General features: G+C 42.2%; 1 protein-coding gene across 2 annotated transcripts in view; it reads right to left on the bottom strand.

Moving 5' to 3' along the window:
• The window catches only part of SCN8A (sodium voltage-gated channel alpha subunit 8), a 218,556-nt gene that overhangs the window by 12,936 nt on the left and 183,967 nt on the right, over positions 1-21,653 (bottom strand). For both annotated transcript variants that reach the window (XM_017861547.1, XM_017861546.1), the window contains exons 21-26: positions 17,671-17,793; positions 11,475-11,759; positions 9,584-9,637; positions 8,911-9,048; positions 7,829-7,933; positions 3,783-4,053 (exon numbers count right to left, since the gene is read on the bottom strand). In XM_017861547.1, the coding sequence (XP_017717036.1) occupies positions 3,783-4,053; positions 7,829-7,933; positions 8,911-9,048; positions 9,584-9,637; positions 11,475-11,759; positions 17,671-17,793 (976 nt within the window). The remainder of the gene's footprint in view (positions 1-3,782; positions 4,054-7,828; positions 7,934-8,910; positions 9,049-9,583; positions 9,638-11,474; positions 11,760-17,670; positions 17,794-21,653) is intronic.

The raw sequence follows: 21,653 nt of genomic DNA on the forward strand, positions 1-21,653 counted from the left end.
GGGCTGGGGCAAAGTTCTCCAGAAGGCTGTGTATGCTCTGAATCAGTGTCCAATAGATGGTACTATTTCTCCCATAGCCAGGATTCATGGGTCCAGGAATCAAGGGGTGGAAATGGAAGTGGAACCACTCCCCATCACCACTAGTGACCGGCTAGCAAAATTTTTGCTTCCTGTTCCTGCGACATTATGTTCTGCTGGCCTAGAGGTCTTAGTTCCAGAGGGAGGAATGCTGCCACTAGGAAACACAACAATGATTCCATGAAACTTGAAGTTAAGATTGCCACCTAGCCACTTTGGGCTACCTCTAAGTCAACAGTCTAAGAAGGGAGTTACAGTGTTGGCTGGGGTGACTGACCCAGATGATCAAGATGAAATCAGTCTACTGCTCCAAAATGGAGGTATGGACGAGTATGCATGGAATACAGGAGATCCTTTAGGGTGTCTCTTAGTATTAGCATGCCCTGTGATTAAGGTCAATGGGAAACTACAACAGCTCAATCCAGGCAGGACTACAAATGCCCCAGACCCTTTAGGAATGAAGATTTGGGTCACTCCACCAGGTTAAAAACCACAACCAGCCCTGGGCTTGCTGAAGGCAAAGTGAATATAGAATGAGTAGTAGAAGGTAGTCATCAATGCCAGCTACGACCACGTGACCAGATGCAGAAATGAGGACTGTTGTCATAAGTATTTCCTCTTTATTTTGTTAAGAACATGTTTGTGCATGTATATACTTGTACTAGGAAAACATCTTCATTTTAGTTTTCTTTTTCCTTTATCATGTGACATAAGATTTGTTGACTTCATATCAGCATTTAAGTGTTGTTAACTTTATGTAATAGCATTCAGGTTAAGGATTAGTGTGCTTCTTGTTGTATGAAGGACAGCTGTATTATGTTAGGCGTAATTATGACCTTATTACTGTATTTATTTGGATATTAAGTATGATTTCAGGAGATGTGTACAGGTTCAAGTTGGCACGGGGTGGACTTATAATGGTTAATATTAAGTGTGAACCTGATTGGACTGAAGGATGCAAAATAATGTTTCTGGGTGTTGCCAGAGATTAGGCTGGTGCAAAAGCAACTGCACTTTTTGCCATTACTTTTAATTTGAGTCAGTGGACTGCGAGAGGAAGACCCACCCTCATTGTGGGTGGGCACCATGTAATCGGCTGCCAGCTCGGCTAGAAAAAGCAGGCAGAAGAAGATGGAAGAAGCTGACTTGCTGAGTCTTCCGGTCTTCATCTCCTCCCGCGCTGGATGCTTCCTGCCCTCGAACATGAGACTGAGTTCTTCAGCTTTTGGACTATTGGACTTTCACCAAGAGTGAAAGCCTTTGGCCAGACCAAAGGCTGCACTGTCAGTTTCTCTACTTTTGAGGATTTGGGACTCAGACTGAGCCACTACTGGCTCCCTTCAGCTTGCAGATGGCCTATCATGGGACTTTACCTTGTGATCGTGTGAGTCAGTTCTCACTAAACTCCCTTTCATATATACATCTATCCTATTAGTTCTGTTCCTCTAGAAAACTCTGATACATTTCTTACTTTAAAAAGTTGATTTTGGCCGGGCGCGGTGGCTCAAGCCTGTAATCCCAGCACTTTGGGAGGCCAAGACGGGCGGATCACGAGGTCAGGAGATCGAGACCATCCTGGCTAACACACGGTGAAACCCCGTCTCTACTAAAAAATACAAAAAACTAGCTGGGCGAGGTGGCGGGCGCCTGTAGTCCCAGCTACTCGGGAGGCTGAGGCAGGAGAATGGCATGAACCCGGGAGGTGGAGCTGAGTATCCGGCCACTGCACTCCAGCCTGGGTGACAGAGCGAGACTCCATCTCAAAAATAAAAAAATAAAAAAATAAAATAAAATAAAATAAAAGTTGATTTCTATACTTTTGTTTCTGAACAAATTAACGATTAATAAAATCCTCATCATCAAAACATCTTCCTCTTTTTAGAGTATCATTTGAAAATAGGGTGTATGATTTGGTCTGTGGATTTTCTGCGTCACTCAATAAGTGGCCAGGAAAGTTTCAAGAGCAGTGGACAAGGGTAGCATTGTCCAAAGTGTGTTTTGTGAGAAATCAGGAGAATCGACTTGAGGCCAGCAGGCTGGGCTTGAACTCTCACTTGCTCACTTACCAGCCACATGTCTTGGGAACCTCTCTGTGCCTCAGTTCCTCAGGATTCTTAGAGGTTTGTTGAGAGGATTATATGAATTAACATATTTAAAGCACTTATAATGGTACCTGGCACATAATGTGTTCCATTAAAATGTGAGCTATCATTATTATTACTGAAAAAAAGGAAACTGTGGTCTAATAAAGGTGGGATGCTATGTTACATTTAAACAGAATTATTTCTTTATTTTTGAGACTAGGTCTCTCTTTGTCATCTAGGAAGTGCAATGGCGTGATCTCGGCTCACTGCAGCTTTCACCTCCCGAGCTTAAACAATCCTCCCACCTCAGCCTCCCAAGTAACTGGGACTACAGGTACATATCACCATGCCTGGCTCATTTTTGTTTTTTGTTTTTTTTCAGAGATGGGGTTTTATCATGTTGCCCAGGCTGGTCTTGAACTCCTGGGCTCAAGCTATCTGCCCGCCTTGGCCTCCCAAAGTGCTGGGATTATACGAATGCGCCACTGCACCCGGCCCAGAATTCTTTACTGTAGGACTTCCAAGAGAATTCAGTAATGTGCACTGTGAACCTCCAAAGGAAAATTAAAGGCAGTGTTACCTAAAGTAATTTCCTCACGAGATTGTTTTCTTGGGAAGAAATGTATAGGGTTAGTGTTCCACACATCAACACACTTTTGGACATGCTGCTCTGAAGGACAGAACTAGAGGGTGGCACGGGCCAAGAAGAGACCCCTGCCTTCTGTTACCTTACTCACCACTGCACTAGGCCCAGCATGGCCACTGGAGCTCTGGGGCTGGCCCCATGGGTCTTGAGCACTCTCTCTAGTGTAAATGAGTCAAACTTACCTGGAACCAAGGCTGAGTTTTATCACACAAGATGCCTTTCAGGAAGGCAAGGAAACATTTTGGGAGGGCAATCAACAGGGTGGGATTTCCTTCTGCCTGCCTGCCAGGACATCATGTCCCCCACACTTTTAGGTTGAAGCAAAATGCACATGGTCACTATTAAAAAACATGGACTTTGGGATCAACTTGAGTTATGCCTCTACCACCTCTTAGCAAGTGGTTGTGGACATTTATACAGTCAGGATAATAAAGAAGCTTGCTTCCTGGGATGTAATAAGAATCAAATGAGATAACACAGGTGAAGAAACTCTCAAACTGTAGTTGGCCCATAGAAAAATCTCAGTAAACAAGCCCTGCCAGTAACAGCAGCACTACCATGGCCATCACCACCAGAACTTACCTAGACTATATCATTAACAGCCAAGTTAACAATCATTCCTTTTTTCATTTTATACTTCTATTGTGCTACATTTTTTAATGACAACTTTCTTTTACCTTCCCTGTTAGACTTTAAACTCCTTAAAAGCAAGAACCAATCTTTTTTTTTTCCTTTTTTCCCTCAGCCACAGAATTTATAATCCAAGACTACTAAGAACACTCAGTAGAAACTCACTGACCATGGAACCTGCTAGGCAGGCCCCCAAGATGACTCAGGGGCACACATGGGTTTAAGCTATGAGGGTATCTTGCCTGCACTTCAGACCTGTGTCACTCATTCCTCTCCTGGAATATCTCATCCTCACAATCAGTTAGGTCCCCTTTCCCCTCGCCTACTTCCCCAACCCCACTCACCCACAATGGAGAGGATGACTACCACAAAGTCGAAGATGTTCCAGCCAATGGTGAAGTAGTAGTGCCTCAACGCAAACATTTTGAGCACACACTCACAGGTGAAGAAGATAACGAACACCAGGTTAATCCAGTAGAGGATGTTCTCCATCTGCTTGCTTTGAGTGTCTGTCTCCACCATCATTGTCACCATGTTAAGGCAGATGAGCATCATGATAACAATGTCAAAGGCTTGCTGAGTGACAAAATCAAAGACGATTCCTTGGATTTTGTTCTGGGGAGGAAGGGAAGGAAAAGATAAAAGATTCATGAAAACCTTTCCAAGCCAACCTATGGAAGCTGTCACCCTGCTAATCGAGGTGCCCTCTCCCTTCTTTTCTGTAATACTGGTCAGCTCTGCTACTCTATCAGGAGCATGGATGGAGACCAACATCAATATTACCTCACCAAGAGCTTTCCAAAGAAAGCTTCTCTTTCTGTTTTTTGTTTGTTTTTTTTTGAGACAGAGTCTCATTCTGTTGCCCAGGCTGGAGTGCAGTGGTGCAATCTTGACTCACTGCAGCCTCTGCCTCCTGGGTTCAAGCAATTCTCATGCCTCAGTCTCCCGAATAGCTGGGATTACAGGCACAGCACCACGCTTGGCTAATTTTTTGTATTTTTAGTATAGACGGGGTTTTGCTATATTGGCCAGACTGGTCTCGAACTCCTGGCCTCAAGTGATCTGTCTGCCTCGGCCTCCCAAAATGCTGGGATTAGCACCACGCTTGGCTAATTTTTTGTATTTTTAGTATAGACGGGGTTTTGCTATATTGGCCAGACTGGTCTCGAACTCCTGGCCTCAAGTGATCTGTCTGCCTCGGCCTCCCAAAATGCTGGGATTATAGGTGTGAGCCATGCCCAGCCTTTCTCTCTGTTTTTAGAGACGGGTCTTACTGTGTTGCCCAGGCTGGAGTGCAGTGGCTATGCATAGGTGCAATCATAGCACACAGCAATTCAAACTAGCCTTAGGTGATACTCCTACCTGAGCCTCCCAATAAACTGGGCCTACAGGTGTGCACCACTATACCCAGCTGACCACTTCTCTTTTGTGTCTGTGACATCACACACTCTGGATGGCTTCCTACTTACCCAGCTGCTCCTTTTTTGGTCTCATCTGCAAGCAATTTCTTCTCTTAATCCCTTCTTTCTCTAAATTTTTGCCCTACGAGAGTTCATGTATTCCTGCTGCTTACGTGGTATCTATGTACTTATGCTTCTCAAGCTTTTCTTCTCCAGCCCACACCTTTCCTCTGAACCTGAGCTGCTTACTTGCCACTTCTTGATGACTCATAAGCATCTCAAACTTATCATGTCCAAGCTTCTCACACTGAAGTCCAAAGCAGAGTCAAGTCTGTTCCCTGCCCCTCACCCAGCTTGTTCCTCTCATCTCAATTATTCATCCAGGCTCTCAAGCCAGAAATCTAAGGATCATCTTTGTCTCTTTCTTCTCCCTCATCTGATCCACTGAAGGGCCTATTGATTCTTCCTCCAAAAATAGAACTTGGGCTCATCCACTTCATTCCATCTTTATTGGCTCTACTCTAACCTGAGCCACCATCATCTCTCATCTGGACTTGTCTGGCCACTTAACTGGTCTCCTACTTCTTCCCTTGCCATCATCCAATGCAGTCCTCATACAATGGCAAGTGTAATGATTTAAAACAAATGGATCATGGCCAGGTGTGGTGGTTCATGCCTGTAATCTCAGCACTTTGGGAGGCCGAGGCAGAGGGATCACTTGAGGTCAGGAGTTCAAGACCAGCCTGGTCAACATGATGAAACCCTGTTTCTACTAAAAATACAAAATTAGCTGGGCGTGGTGGCAGACACCTGTGATCCCAGCTACTCGGGAGGCTGAGGCACAAGAATTGCTTGAACCACCAGGAGGCAGAGGTTGCAGTGGGCCGAGATCACGCCACTGCACTCCAGCCCGGTTGACAGAGAGAGACTCTGTCTCAAAACATAAAACAAAAAACAAATGGATCACATCATTCCCCTACTTAAAACCTTTCAAGAGCTTCCCACTGGGCTTGCAACACAATCCCTATTGTTAACCTGGCTTACAGGGAGACACCTGGCACAGTCTGACTCTGCTCATGTCCCTCCTCTGGCTCACCACCCGCTGGCCACACTGTTTTCTGCTTCTGGGGTCATGTGTATTCTGCCAGGAATCTCTTCCCCCAGCTCTTTGGTTCCATCTCTCTTTTTTTTTTTTGAGATAGGGTCTTGCTCTCTTCCCCAGACTGGAGTGCTCAAGCAATCTGCCTGCCTCTAGCTCCCAAGTTGGGATTACAGTATGAGCTACCATGCCCAGCCGGTTCCTTCTCACCCACTCAAGTAGACCCTCCTTAGTGAGGCTTTCTCTGACTACTATATTAAAGTAGATCCACCACTTATAGCCCTCCAGTTAATTTTTTCCCCACAATCTTCCACATTTTATTGTAGCTGTTTGCTTATTTATTATCTATCTCCCCAACTATTATAAGCTCCATGACAGCAGTGTCTACCTTTTGTTCATCACATAATGCTTAGTGCCTGGTACGTAGTGGAGACTGATAAATATTTGCTAAATGAATATTAATCACTCTTTCTTAATGTTTCCTACATTTAAAAAAATATTTTATTCTATTTTGTATTTTTTGAGACAGGGTCTCTCCCTATTGCCCAAGCTGGAGTACAGTGGCACAGTCATGGCTCACTGCAGTCCTGGCCTCCAAGTTCAAGCAATTCTCTTACCTCAGCCTCCTATGTAGTGAGGACAACAGGTACCCATAACCATGCCCAGCTACTTTTTACAAAAATTTTTTTTGTAGAGATGGGGTCTCATTATGTTGCCTAGGCTGGAAGTTATTATATTTTAATGTGGAAGTAAATACACTCAGGTTCCCATATGTAAAGTACTAAACAGAACTTTAGAAATGTTAACCCTTTTCTATTCCCTTTAGTCCCATTTCTATCACAAAATGAAGTCTCAACATCAAGGAAATAAAAAACCCCAACTGTTCTCTTTCTTAAGATTCCTTGCTTTTTTGTTTGTTTTAAGTACCTAGGTACTTGGGCTGGTGCTTATTTTCAGGATTACTTTAACTTGGTGGGTTTTAATCTGCTCTGCAAAGCCCTAGAATTTCTTTTCCTTCAAAGGTTGATGCCGTAGATTTGCCAATGTGCAGTGTGTGTGGGGATGAGGGGAGAAAACGCTCTGGAACTATAACTCTTGATTCAAACATAGTCACTCTACTTTTATTTCTACAAATTAGATTGCCAGGGAAGCTTTTGTATTAAAGGTTCTGCTGAGTGTTTTTTGGTGGTGTTGTGTCTGTTTTTTAAAGTTGCTAAATGGAAGTTACAGAAGAAGGAACTTTGGGCCTGGCTTTTGGGGGTGATGTCCCCCGCAACCGGATATATGGAATCAGAAGCAGGGCATCTCCTCCTTCTCTGAAACAAGACAACCACCACCAATGGAACAATGGAGCAGAATCTCAGCTTCCTCATCTGTTTTATAAAAGGCTCAGCTCAAGAGAGGAATCAGGGCACCAGACTCACATAGTTTTACCCTCTTCTGCTCCCACAAATAGCCAGAAGCATGACTTTAGCTTCTAGACACATCCTGCAAAGGCATACCTAATAAGCAGAGAGAAGCTGAAAAAATTATGACCAAATCCTATCTTGTACTGGTAGGAAAGACAGCAATTTTATTTCATCTTCTCTTGTTAATTTTTGGTTGTCTCTAAAAACATCTCTCTACAGGGGCCAAAGCCAATGTGGTTCACATGCTGATTCTTGGCGGTTGCCCAAGGAAGGTTCAGAGGATAGGTTGAGGATTGATGTAAAAGCCCCCATGCTTAATCCCTGTTCTGCTCTCCTATTCAGATTTTTTGGATGGGTGGTGAGGAGAGGATTAGGCACAAAGCAGCCTAATCACTTACCTTTTTCCTTCCTTTGCAGTAACCCTAGCAGTACTTTTCCTATATGGGTTGTCACTAAGTCCTCAGCCTGCACAATGCACTTACCAAGGGGCGGGGAATAGGTTTCTGTGGCTTCTTTGAGCCCAGCTTTTTCATGGCATTGTAGTACTTCTTCTGTTCTTCGGTCATGAAGATGTCCTGACCTCCAAAGTAAAGGAAGGAAGAAGAAAACAGACAATTACAACTGGCTCTCAACATGCTATGGGTTTGGACCTAAGGATCAATACTGAGAACTGAGGGGAGACCTATCCCTTTCCTTTGTAGCTAATAGCTGTCCCAGAGTGGAATAGACCTGGGATAATCATTCAGCTCTAAAGAGATACCTGCCCTTGTTTTAGCTCAGGATTTCTAAGGTCTTCCAGTCACGAGGTAGAAAGGAAATGGACTATCCAATTATAGACCCTCATGAAAGGGTAAACTTGAGAGCAGTGACTTTGAAGGCAGTCATATCTCACAGTCTCATTTTCTGGGGGCCAATTTTCCTGATACATTCTAGACAAAACATTTTAGAATAAAAAGATCTTCATGTCCTGGCTGATACCCAATTTATTTTAGATGATACCCCAAATTTGGAAATTCTGGTGCAAGAAAGCAATTTGGAGGGTGTCTTGGAATATGCTGGGATAGACTTGACTTACAAAATGAGTCACAAGAGCAATTTTTTCAAGTTGCTTTGTGAAACTTGTTAACCATCTAGAACAGGTAAGGAAGTGAACTTTCCAAGGGTGGTCTCTCAAATCCCAATTTCCTTGTGCTCAGAGATTGACTAGATAATCACAAGTCTAGAGAGTTTCTACTTGCGATAGCTATTCATCTGTTTCTTTCCTTTTCATCTCTGTTGCTAGACTGCACTCTCTGACCTACCTGCTTCTGGTGGGAGACCAAGACCAGTAATAGGCCTCAAGAATAAAAGACTGCTAGTATGTGTGGTAAACTACGTGCTGCAAAATCCAGCCCTGAACAGAAAGAGTGTGTTGGGGCTAACGTATGGGGGCCAGGGTCACAGTGAGCTGACAATATAGATTTTAGAGAAAGAAAGAGGGACATTTTCTTTCTAGAGATAGGGACAAAGATGCCTCTTATCTGGGCTGACTTCCAACCACTGGCAATGAGGGGAGGAGACCTATCTTTTTCTTTTGTTGATTGAAGTTATCAATGATGACACCAATGAACAGGTTCAGGGTGAAGAAGGAGCCGAAGATGATGAAGATGACAAAGTAGATGTACATGTAGATATTGTCCTCATACTTAGGCTGCTCATCAGGCTGTCAAAGGACAGGATAAAAGGAAGAGAATCAGCTCCTAGTTTGCAGTTGGACATGCCAAGACCATCAGTCATAACTGTGACCATTTGAGCTGCTGAACATCCTGGGATGGGAGAGCCCTAGATTCTTTCTGCCTGCCTCCTTCTCTACACTGGCATGTCCTGCCTTGAGAGGGCACTAGTCCTCCTCCCACTCATGTGGAGAACATGCAAATCATGAAGCCACAGGGAGGGAGGGCTGTCTGCTAGGAGCCATACTTTTGCTATGAAGCAGGATTGAAGCATAGACAGCTTCACTGGGGCCAAGTAAAAATTAAGTCTAATCATCAGGGGCCAATGTAAGAGAGTGATTACAGTAAGTTACTGAGACAAGGAAAATGATCTATAATCAATAAAGCAAGCAATAAATGTTCCAAAGAGAAATGTCAACTCCTCCATTCCTCCATCCCTTCCTCTTTCTTGGTGGGATCGGTATACCATGCTGCTTGCTTTCCACCCATCTGAGAAGGTGGTATTTTTGCCATGTACATCCTTACCTTCCGGGAATCTACAGCTGCATACATGATGTCCATCCAGCCTTTGAAGGTTGCCTGGCAAACAGAGTCAGTCATTAGACAGTGCCTATTAAGGGATGGGAGTCTAGGCAGGGGTCCCAAAGGCCAGGCTTAGGTTCAGTGAGAACACAGAACAGGGGTTTGGGTGCAGCCTCCCTTGGACACAGAATTTTCTGTTTGTTACTACAGGTCCCAGGAGGGCTTTGTTCCTGAAAATAACAATAAAGTGTGGCAAATAAACATGTTGAAAATGGTAGTGGGATTAAGGCTTTACAAAAGGACTCAAAAACATGGGCCTGAGAAGCCTGCCTAAAGTTAGGGAAAACTTTTATGAGTGAACGGCAGGAATCTACTGAAAATGCTTGGAACTTAGCACTCCACTCCATTGAGGAATCATTTTTTTGCAAAAAAAAAAAAAAGGTGTTAAGCAACAGGGGTTGGAAAAACCCATAGTTGCATTTAAAAGAAAAACAAGATCAGACTTACCCTTTACTGATATACACATGTATAGCCTATGTAGTGGCAATATCAGCTTTATCCTTGACAGTCCCTTCCCAATTCTACTCCTTCAGTCTACTGTATCTAGACTGATACTGGAAATATGGATAATCCGTGTACTATTCTCCATGTTTTACGTACTCAACCAGATTCTAAGGTTTTTTCAGGGCACAGGAAGGTCTTTATTCATCTGAGGGCCCTAGTATCGTACTGTCACGCACAGCATCTTGCATATGGCAGGGACTCTGTGACTACCATGTTTGACTGGCTTGTTGATGTGCACTGGTTTTCTGGAGATGTTCCAATTCAGATTCAATTTGTGGGTCCAATTTTTTGAACTGGGATACAACAGCAAAAAAGCTTTGGGGTAGGAAAAACTATAGTTCATTCCATGAACTTTGCCTTCTACTATGAGTTGACAGTGTTTACTATATGTTAGGTTAGGTTGAGAGCTTAATCTGTGTTATTGCAGTTAGTCTCCCAAGAACTGTATGATATAGGCACGGCAATATAGTAACAAAAATACTTAATAGCAATTTTCATTAATTAAGCATGGTTATATGCTGGGCATTGTGCTAAGAAATTTTTAAAAATCACAAACCCTCTTAACAACCATGCCAGGTTTCATTATCTATATTTAATAGATGAAGACACAGAGAGTCAGAGAGGTTGAATAATTTGTCCAAAGTTACATATCCAATAAGTATCAGAGTATGGTTCAAATCAGTATCAGTCTAATTTCAAAGCCTACAAGCTTTCACTGCATTATGTTGTCTTGTCACACATTCCGAAACACTGGTGAGAGAGGAAGTGAAAACTAAGCACGAAAGGATGAAATTAGGCAAAAGAGAATTATCTAGATAGCTAAATCCTTCCTTACTGTGATACATTAATCTGATACCCTTCTCTGGGGTGGAGCTGAGGTGAGTGTGGCACCAAAGCACTGCCATGGTTTTTTCCTAAGTTAACTGGAGTGTAGTGAGTATGTATATTATTTTGCTCCATCACAACTGCCATTACTTTTTTGTCTATGCGCTTATCTTCTTGATTTTTTTTGCCCGTCTCTTTAACTACACTCTGACCAGGAAGGGAAGATGATCTCTCTGCCACTTTATTACATTGCAGGAATCTTTATTTGTTGCTGGGACAGCGCTGCTCCTGAGCACAATGAGAGATTTCCTTTAAGCGAGATCTTGTAGAAGTCAGAGAATACTCAGGAAAGGTGTCTCTCTGAAACTGGTTTGGGGAACAACACTGTTCTCTTGGACTTATTGAGAATAATCGTGATTCTAGAAGCAGGGTTGAGAAGAAGCCAAATGGGATTTGTGCTAGCTGCCTGAATTTCACAGAACTGAAAACAAAAAACATTACTTACTACTTGAAGAAGGGCCAGGTATCCTGCCCCAACATTGTCAAAGTTGATCTTCACGTTCTTCCATCTGATCTCTGTATTGTTCCCCTCCATGAGCTTTTCACATTCAGTTTTATTGTTGACATCTTCAATTTCAAATCGGATTTCAGAAGTCTCATTAAAGCAGTAGTGGTACTTTCCCGCAAACAGGTTAACTCCCATGATGCTGAAAATCAGCCAGAAGATGAGACACACCAGCAGCACATTCATGATGGAGGGGATGGCGCCCACCAAGGCATTCACCACCACCTGCATTGGAAGGGGAGGTTGCTGAGTGTTGGGTGGAAATGGGAGCAAGCACATTTTTTGATTTCCAGGAGGGGAATGACATTGTGTGGCTTGTTCTGTATGGAAACATTACATTTCCTTTGGAATTAGAGTAACTGGACAGACTGACAAGTAGAACCAAAAATTTCTAAGTCTAGGCCTATATTGAAGGAATTTTAAAAAGTTACATCTTTATTTTGACTAACACAAATTCCCCAGGCAAGTTGACCTACGTCTTCTTTCCTATGCATCAGCCTGGGACTGAAAAATTATTTCTTAGTCCAGTCTCCCTCTTCCTCAATTCATAAAACATGCCCAGTGGGAAAATATGAGTAACTTTCAGCTTGCTAGTTGCCTTTCAACAGACATTCCCCTCTGAAAACAAGGTATAATTGTTCAGAATCACAGAGAATTACCCGTTGTGGTTAATAGAGAGCCAGTTAACAGTACATAATGTCTCTTTTATGACTATGCAAGGCCAGTTATTTTATTTCAGGCAATAGCTGAGCATGCATATTTTGCAGGCTCAAGAAAAAAAAAGCTATATTCCCTCTACCAAACAGTATAAAATAAAATCTGAACAGATGTGCTTTCACTCAAGGTTCATTATACTTCTCCAGCTTTTTTACTCTGACTTTGTAGGCTTTTAAATCAGAGTCGCTCCCTGCTTGGCTAATGCTGTCGTCTCTCTGCTCATTCCAGGGCTTGACTCCATTCATCACAATGTATTAGAAATAGGGATGACTTAAGGTTTTTAAGAGAGTTTTGGGTTAGATCATCACTGCTCTGGAAACTGAAAAATTGGCATATTGTTAAAAGTCACTGACTACAATAAGCTCAGGAATTTAAAAAAAGCAAAGGAAAAAACCCCTTAGGAATCAAAGTTTCTGGGTTGTTTTCAACTTTGATTTTGCTTTACAGTGTCAGTCAGAGCAGCATACAGTTTAGGGTTTAGGTTTTCCTTATCTTCTGGTTTTGCCTTAGATACTCATTGTATTGTCACTCATCAGGACATGTGGCTGATCAGAGCTACCTGTTCTATCTTGTGTAAAAAATGCAATGATATTCTTCTGCTAAGGAGTCACTCTTCTTTTTAGATTAAAATATTCATTTTGTGTTTCTCCAATTCATATATTGAGGCCTTTAGACTGAGAGGCAGTTATTTCTTAATTCTTAGACCAAGAAATCTCTTCTAGATCTGACAGTTCTGTCATTAGTATAAAGTGTTTATTACTTTGTTAATTGTTTATTACTTTGAGCAAGGAAAGCCAGGATATCTGAAATCTGGAAAATCTTCGATTTTTTTTTGGAGAATGATATTCATATTGATTTATGTTCCCAAATTTGTCATGTACTCAGATTTGAATTTACCTCCTCATTCTACAGTTGCTCACCCTTTGGCGGGAGCACCAAAAAGCAATGAAATGTGCAAAAGAACAGGCAAAAGGAGGATGATCCACAAATGGAAAAATAATTTCTCAAACAATAAGGGAGTAGATTATGTAAAGATTCAAAAGCTCCAGTCTATGTGACAGCATTTCGCAGCAGACCTTAGGTGGGTGACCTTCTGTTAGACCATTACAAATGTGGCATAGGAAGTAGGTCCCAAAGATTTGAAACCAAGGCATGTTGCTTTTTAATCTCAATTCAGAACCTACTTTCTCCAGGAACTCTTCTGACTATGCAGAGAATGATCTTAAGCTTCTACTCAAACCCAGTCTAACCTGTCCTACATACTATGGGTTACAGTTAAATATGGGTTAATATTTACCACAGGGAAGAAAAATTAATGAAGTGATCTCTTAGAACTTTTATTCTCATAAAGTATATACAAAATTTTATATATTGATCCATTTGATCAAGTGAATCAATATACAAAAATATTCACTGAGCCTTATTCTCTGATATGATATAAAATCCTATAAAATCCAAAGTTTTATAATATGCAAATGTATTTTAATCATAACCAGAGAAAAACTTTTTACCTTAGTATTATGAATAAAACAGAAAACAGAGTTGATTAATTTTAAATTTTTATTTATTTACTTTTTTTGAGAAAGGGTCTCACTCTGTTGACCAGGCTGGAGTGCAGTGATGCGATCTCGGCTCACTGCAACCTCCCCTTCCTGGGTTCAAGCGATTCTCCTGCCTCAGCCTCCCGAGTAACTGGGACTGCAGATGTGTGCTACCGCACCCAGCCAATTTTTGTATTTTTAGTAGAGACGGAGTTCTGCCATGTTGGCCAGGTTGGTCTCGAACTCCTGACCTCAAAGTGATCTGCCCAGCTTGGTCTCCAAAAGTTCTGGGATTACAGGCATGAAGACACCATGCCCAGCCCAGAGTTGATTAAATGTACTAATAATTCTTCCTTGCTTTGAACATTAGCTGATAAGCTGCAATATGTTAAGAAGAAACTATTTAACTGTGCTCCGTATGTAATGATCATTGTGCTGTTATTCTCAGCAACCACTGGGCAAGAGATCATATTTCTTATTTTGAAGTCTCACACTAAATATATATTATAAATGACAATTCAAATTTCCACTGATAGTCACTTAATGAATTTGATCTTCTCTTCTCTACACAAACTCTCTAGTTATTCTACATTGCCTTTAATTATCATGAAATCTATTATTGTTAAGAACTAGACATGGAAATATCACTCAAAGCTAGGTTTTAGTAATCCATAAAAAGTTACTTTTATCAATGGAAATTTATACTTGGCAATTGATACAAATCCCATTTAATTGATGAGAAAATTCCAATGGATATTAATTCTTACAGTATTTTTGTCTTCTCTATAATGTCTTGGACATTATTGTTGCTCATTAAATACTATAAATCAGCTAGCTTTTAATATCTGGCAGAGGGAACATGGCTTTAATGGACAACTATGTACTGACAATCAACAAAAATGCATGCATGTTTCATGGCACTAATATTATATACCCTCAAAAATTTAACAGCACAGCGAAATCTTTAAATGAAGATTACTATGGAGGAGAGAAAAGCAAAGAACTACATTAAGCATTCCTTTGCCTATAGCACAAGTGCTTCAGTTTTCCTGGTCTTTGGTTTGAGGAAGGAGAGGAGACTGAAGTCAGTGTCCCAGGACAGGCTTGGGTCATATGCTCCCTTCTCAAGTGAAGCTCTGAGTCTGTAATTGGAGCAGCACAGTGACAGTTGAGCCCATCTGCATGGATGGTGTTCAGTTTATGAAGATTTCTTATTTAAAATTTTCTAAACGTAATCTCTCAAGTGTTGGCATATAGAAGAACCAAAACCAAAGAATAAAAAAAAATGCCCCATAGAAAAATGACATTTAAATAAAACATGTGTACCTAATTCTGTTTATTACTGGGGGACTTACTATAAGCTTAGCCAGATCCAATCTTTTCTTCTTGCAGTTACTCTTCCACAGAAGAGCTAGGAAACCTGCAGGGCAGGAATGGATCCCTGATCCCTTTTCACCTGCCCAACCAGCCATGGTCAATACCGTCTGTTAGTTGGCTGGAGTCAACCAAATGAGGTGGTGCTCTTATTCCAAAGCTTCCCTCAATGCACATTTATTGTTTTAAATTCCAGCTTTGGGTTCAAACTTATTCTCGCCCATTATCTTACCGAAAAAAATCTTGATGTAGATGCTTTTCAAATGAAACATCCTAATGCTTTTCAAATAAAACTATCTACTGTTCTGATTATTCATTTGGGACTTCCGGGCTCCTAAACTACTTTCAAGTTGACAAATAAAAGTTTTTAGAGGACTGGAAACTGAGGGTCCAGAAAAGGTAGAGAAAGAAGGGGCAGCTAAAGGGAAGAGGTGTGGCTCCCAAAATGGCTCCTGCATCCAGGTTATTCAAGTAACTGCCTCATGAGCAAACTGGCCTCAGCGGCCATGGGGGCTGCTTCTGTCTGCCTGGACAGGACTGAGAGTAATGAGCATCTAGATGGAAAGAGTTAGTAACAAGCATCAGATGGGTCAGATGGGCATTTCTTTTGGTGGGGGGATGGGGGATTTCTTCAGGTATCAACAATCTCTTTTGGGAGATCAGGGATTACTGTGGGGTGCGGAGGAGCTCAGGTGCAATGCTGCAAGGGAGATCAGGGATTACTGTGGGGGTGCGGAGGAGCTCAGGTGCAATGCTGCAAGTACTGCCTTCAGTGGACTTCTTTTGGTTGCATCTTGTCCTCAGTTTTTCAGTCACCAAAGTGGATTATCAACTTTATAAAAAAACCAGTATGGTTTATTAAAACATTTAACTAGCTCCCTCTGGAAAAGGTGCAAAGGGGGAGGGAGCAGAGAAGAGCGTTTTAACCACATGTTCAATCCCACCGTGGCTGTCTAAACCACTGAATCTTGTGTAATAAACTCTCTTCCTAAATTTAGCCTAAGCATAGCAATGACCTTACTGCACACATGCTAAAACCTCTCTTATCTGTGGGACAAAGTCTTAAAATCCCAAGTTTTAAAAAAAATTAAAATAAATTTACACTACTGTGGAACTGCCCTTCCTGCAGATGGTTTCAGGACAGTTGCAGAAAGCTTACATTTAGTAAACCAAACTGTGACTGTGCTACAGAAGAAACATGAATTTGTTACAAAAAGCATTTGTCTGGATAAATTAACATAATAAAATTCCCAAGTCCCAATTAAGTTTTCATCTTCCTATATAACTGTGGGTGGCTTCATGGAATAACAGCCAGGGGTCACAGATGAGGAATGAATGAAGCAGCACTGTCCTGGTATCTAGTTTTTCCAATTGGTCTTGCTTCATGTAGACTATTGTAACAGTTTAATTTTTATTCCTACATTTTGATGTTTGCACATTTAAAAATATATCCTCTGGTTTGCTCTCCTGCATGTATTCAACATCTGAATTGAAGCGAGTTTTCTTGGTCTCGTTAAGTATAACAGACCTCTCTCTGATCACCACAGGACAACTATTACCACCAAAGCCAGTTGCCCCTTTGATTTTAAGAAATTGACTTTTTAGTGTGAGTGTGTGTGCGCACATGCACGTGCACGCATGCACACGCACAACTATTTAAACCAAGAGACAAGAAAATGGCACCAAGAAGGTACCCTGTTTCTAAGTCAGCAGGGTGACAACACCTTGTATTGTTTTGGGTGGAGTATCACCAAAGCAGTAATAGGAGGTATCAAGAAATTTCAGGGGAACTAGCTGATATTCAATCATCTAGCATCATACCTGGTTGTCGTTTTGACAGTGTTAGGGGACCATACAGCATGGGCAGAGGGGTTGGGGGTGAGGAAAAAAGCTTTGCTATCAGACAGAGGCTGCCAGTCCATATGGGACTGGGCTGAGAACAACAAGGTGCAATAAGAGGAATCCGAATAGAAAGAAAAGCATTTCTTCTCCCAGGGCCATGCCAAATTCTGCTCCATTCCCAATTCCGGGCCTGCCATCATGTCTTCAAGCCCATTCTCAGCTGCTTTCTCAGTGACCTCAAGGCCACAGTCCCCACCTGGCTGATGCCCCTACACAGCACTCTCCCTGCCTGAAGCCTGTGCTTTTCAGTGGGTCTGTGGGTTACAATTCCCCTTCTTTGCACCTGGTGATTCTCCCTATTAAATCAACAGCCCAGAAAGCCGCCCCGAGTGCTACAGGTAAGCCAGGCCAAATGAGAATAGCCAATGTTAACATGTTCTGCGATGGCATGTTGTTGGGGGTGGGGCCAATATTAATGTGATGAGGCAGCTTAACGCAATTCCCCTTTGCACGGGGCAGGTGTGGGGGAGAGTGGAGGATCAAATCAGCAGCTGCATCACAGAATTCGTGTCTGAATGATCTTTCCACCATGTGATCAGTTCTAGCATGCTTAAACAGTTTCCATTGGCATGCAGAAGGATCAGCTGCTCTTAGTATCTTACCCTCATCCCTTCAAATCGTGATAAGGCTCTTAAGGGTCTCAAAGCTCTTAGGGTCCTAAGGGACTTTATGGCACCTAGTTCCGAGTAGCCCAGGGCATTAGCTATAAGGCTGACTAAAGAGACCTACACAGAAACAGAAGAGAAAAACAAAAACAAAAAAGGTAACAAAAAAATAAACAAAAGAAAAAAAAAAAAAAAAAGAAAAGAAAAGAAAACAGAGGTTCCAGAGTGTTAGAATAAAGCCCCTAGCACTGAAGACACAGATTGGGCCCCCCAGGTAGAGGAAGTGGGTAACACCAGCTGCCTATTTCAACTTGACTCAAACGACCTGGAAGGAAAGGTGGTTGAGAGGCAGAAGAAAAAACAAGAGGGAAGAGAAAATTGAGAAGGCGGTAGAACATACACACAATTTGGAAAAGGGGAGAGGCTGACGGGAGAGGGAGAGAGTGAGGAAGTTCCACTGGAAGGAGAGGAGCCTGAACAGACAAGAGCCTTACCCTCGCCCTTTACAGTCTCTGCAGGTCCCAGAAGTCCCCATTAAATTAAGCCAGACAAATTTAATGGTACCTATGGAAAAGAATACAGATAAATACACATACTCCACACAAGCTGCCCCCTCCTCAGCTCATTCACCATTGGCTTTCCAACAGGGACAAGCTCTCTTACTCCTGGTTGACAAAAAACCATTTGTTTGAGAATCTTATGCATCACGACATTAACAACAATGAAAACGTTCAATAAGTACCATGGCTGACTTTGCAGTTCCCAAGAAGAATTGTGCTCCATGAGAACTCACTTAAGTGAGTTGTATCTCTACCTTTTAAACATATCCTTCTATCTCTCACTTTTAACTATGATAATCCTTTTGACTTTTAACTGTAACCAGTACCCCTCCACGGCCACAAGAACTTGGGTGAGTCTGGACAAATGAACCCATACTTTTCCTTATAATTCTCACTCTTTCCTTCCAGAACAGTCCAAAATGAATTATCCTCAGGTCTGTCATTTCCATGTCAATCTTTTATAACTCTTATCATTAGAATAACAGCTGGAAGAATTCTTGGAAAAAAAATTAATTTGATAGATGAGGAAACTGATACCCATACACAAGAATTTGCCCAGGGTTACACTGGCAGTTCTGGAACCAAGATTAAAGACCTCCACTGCCTGACTCCCAGGCCAACGCTTTTTCTTCCACAGACAGGTCACGTCCCCAGTGGGCAGGTTACATGACAACATTCCAACAGGCCTATCTGGACAATCCAGACTTGAATATGTTGCCGTACCAGGGGGAAGAAGCCTGCAGACCTCCAGGCCTACACATGTGGTCAAACACTTTCCTGCTCTGCCAGGGGCAAACTTACCTTATTCTACCAGAGCTCTCAGAGCAGTTACCACGATGCTTCCTCAACACCATGCTAACTACATTTATGCCTGCCTGGGCCTGAGCTGAGAGTTACAGAATTCTTCAGGGGAGAACAGATCTAAAAATACCTTTAGTTAGTCAAACTCCAGAATGTTTGGGTTCTGGGTTTCTACTTTTTTTTTTTTTTGAGACAAAGTCTCACTCTGTCGTCCAGGCTGGAGTACAAAGGCGCAATCTTGGCTCACTGCAACCTTCACTTCCTGGGTTCAAGCAATTCTCCCTGCCTCAGCCTCCTGGGTGAGTAGCTAGGATTACACGCATGTGTCACCATGCCCGGCTAATTTTGTATTTTTAGTAGAGACGGGGTTTCACTATGTTGGCCAGGCTGGTCTCAAACTCCTGACCTCAGGTGATTTGCCTGCCTTGGCCTCTCAAAGTGCTGGGATTACAGGCTTAAGCCACCATGCTTGGCTGGGTTCTGGGTTTCTTACAACACAAATTCTAGGATAGGTTAAGATATTTCCATCAACAGCTCTTAAATTCTTCCTACTGGGAAGTGGTGGTTGCACATCAGCTTAGCTTACTTAAATTGATGATACTTTAAAGAAAATTTAGAGAGGAAAAAAAGAAACAATCTACAATTGCTGCTTTTTATCTTTATTCTAGGGCTTTAATTATTTGATCCTGTGTCTGTGAATTGCACACACATAATTTTTAAAAAAATGAAAAACATGAAGACATGTATAATTAAGCAGCATGACTGGCAGGGGATAGAAGTGGAAGGTGAATGACCTAGCAAGGGTCAGGAAGAGCACGTTTAAAGGTTTCCATTTAAAACAGGTATGGCCGGGTGTTTGGCGGAGGTGGGTGGATCACGTGAGATCAGAAGTTCGAGACTAGCCTGGCCAACATGGTGAAACCTGGTCTCTGCTAAAAATATAAGAAGAAATTAGCTGCACGTGGTGGTGCATGCCTATAATCCCAGCTGCTTGGGAGGCTGAGGCAGGAGAATTGCTTGAACCCGGGAGGCAGAGGTTGCAGTGAGCGGAGATGGTGGTGCCATTGCACCCCAACCTGGGCGACAAGTGAGAAACTCCATCTCAATAAATAAATAATAAAATAAAAAGGGGTATGAACCTTATCTATGCATGTGCTCATAATCCACCAGTGTAGGTATCTTCTCTGAAGCCCTAGGCAGTGTCCAAAGCAAATCTGGAAGTAAATGTTGCCCTATTAGGCTACCCTAATTTTCTTGGAAAGGCAGATGGTCCAGAGTTCAATGTCTGCCTAAACTATGGGCCACAAAAGCCCTATCTAGAACACAGTAGCACCAACCAATCCCCTTCTCTCTATTCATCCATCGTTATCAATAAGAATTTATACGGAGGTGTATACTTCCCTATTATTACCAAGTACAGCCAACTCTTAAATCCAAAAGAATTGAAAGTTGCCAGATTCTTCATGGGGCCTTAACAGGTATACCTGAAGGGAAGCTATTCTTTCTCAACCAAGTACCTGGGCTCAACAGTCCCCTGGGTCAGCTTCATCTTACGAAACTGTCAGGTAAAGATTGCAAGAAACTAAGCTTTGAGTGGCTCTAGGCACCATATAAGGTAAGAAGATCCCAACTCTTCAGGGTGGGTGACTTATCTGCTAACAAATAGGCCCACAGTGTGGAGAATAAAGGAGGAGGTCTAAAGGCCAATTCAGTGGCTGGCTCTAAACGTTGCTGAGAGATAAGCTGTTACTCAGCTGATTAATTTGGCTCAGGACAGGATCAATAAGGGTCTTATCTGGGTTATTCTTTAGCAGTTGAGGGCTCTCTTATAATCCTTTGAGTCTCTGTTAAGCCCTTCCTGGAGATAATCCTAACATTGCTTAAAGTATTCTTTAAGGAAAGAATCAAACATAAAAAACAAACAAACAAACAAAGGAATTGAGGAGACATCAAATTCAGGGCATGAAGCTGGGCGCCATGGCATGTGTCTGCAGTCCTACCTACTCAGGAGGCTGAGGTGGGAAGGCTGCTTGAGCCCAGGACTTTGAGGCTGCAGTGAGCCATGACTGTGCCACTGTACTCCAGCCTGGGCAGCAGGGTGAGACCTACCTAAAAACATTAAAAAATAAAAAATAAATTTAGTGCATCTATGGTTGCAGACTGGAAAAAAAAGGGGGAAAGACATTAGGTGACTTTTCCAAAATGATGTAAGTATTTTCAAATGGAGAATGTTTTCAGCAGTCTGAATTCAGGATAAGGCAAGTGGTCTCCGCAAGTCCCCACCTCCGGAACTGACAGGCTTGCTGATCTCCATATACAGTGGGATAAATGTCCTGGGGAAAAGATGCCAAAATTCTTTTACAGGACACAATCTCTAATGCAGCCAAGGAGCTGAGCAAAACAGAATGTTTTCTTTGTTTGAGAACTTGTATGGCTTATAAATAAAAGGAATTAACCTTGGAAGTCATCTGGATAATCCCATGACTCTGAAAAGTACTTACAGCTTTAAGGGGCAACAAGGAAGAACAAAAATCAATTAGGGAAACAAATGCAATGAGTAACAGACTCAGACATCAAGTCACCAGTGGATGGTGCTAAGTTAGGACCTAACCTGCTGAA

Source organism: Rhinopithecus bieti, unplaced genomic scaffold (genome assembly GCF_001698545.2).
Source record: "Rhinopithecus bieti isolate Rb0 unplaced genomic scaffold, ASM169854v2 scaffold_56806, whole genome shotgun sequence".
NCBI classification, from domain to species: Eukaryota; Metazoa; Chordata; class Mammalia; order Primates; family Cercopithecidae; genus Rhinopithecus; species Rhinopithecus bieti.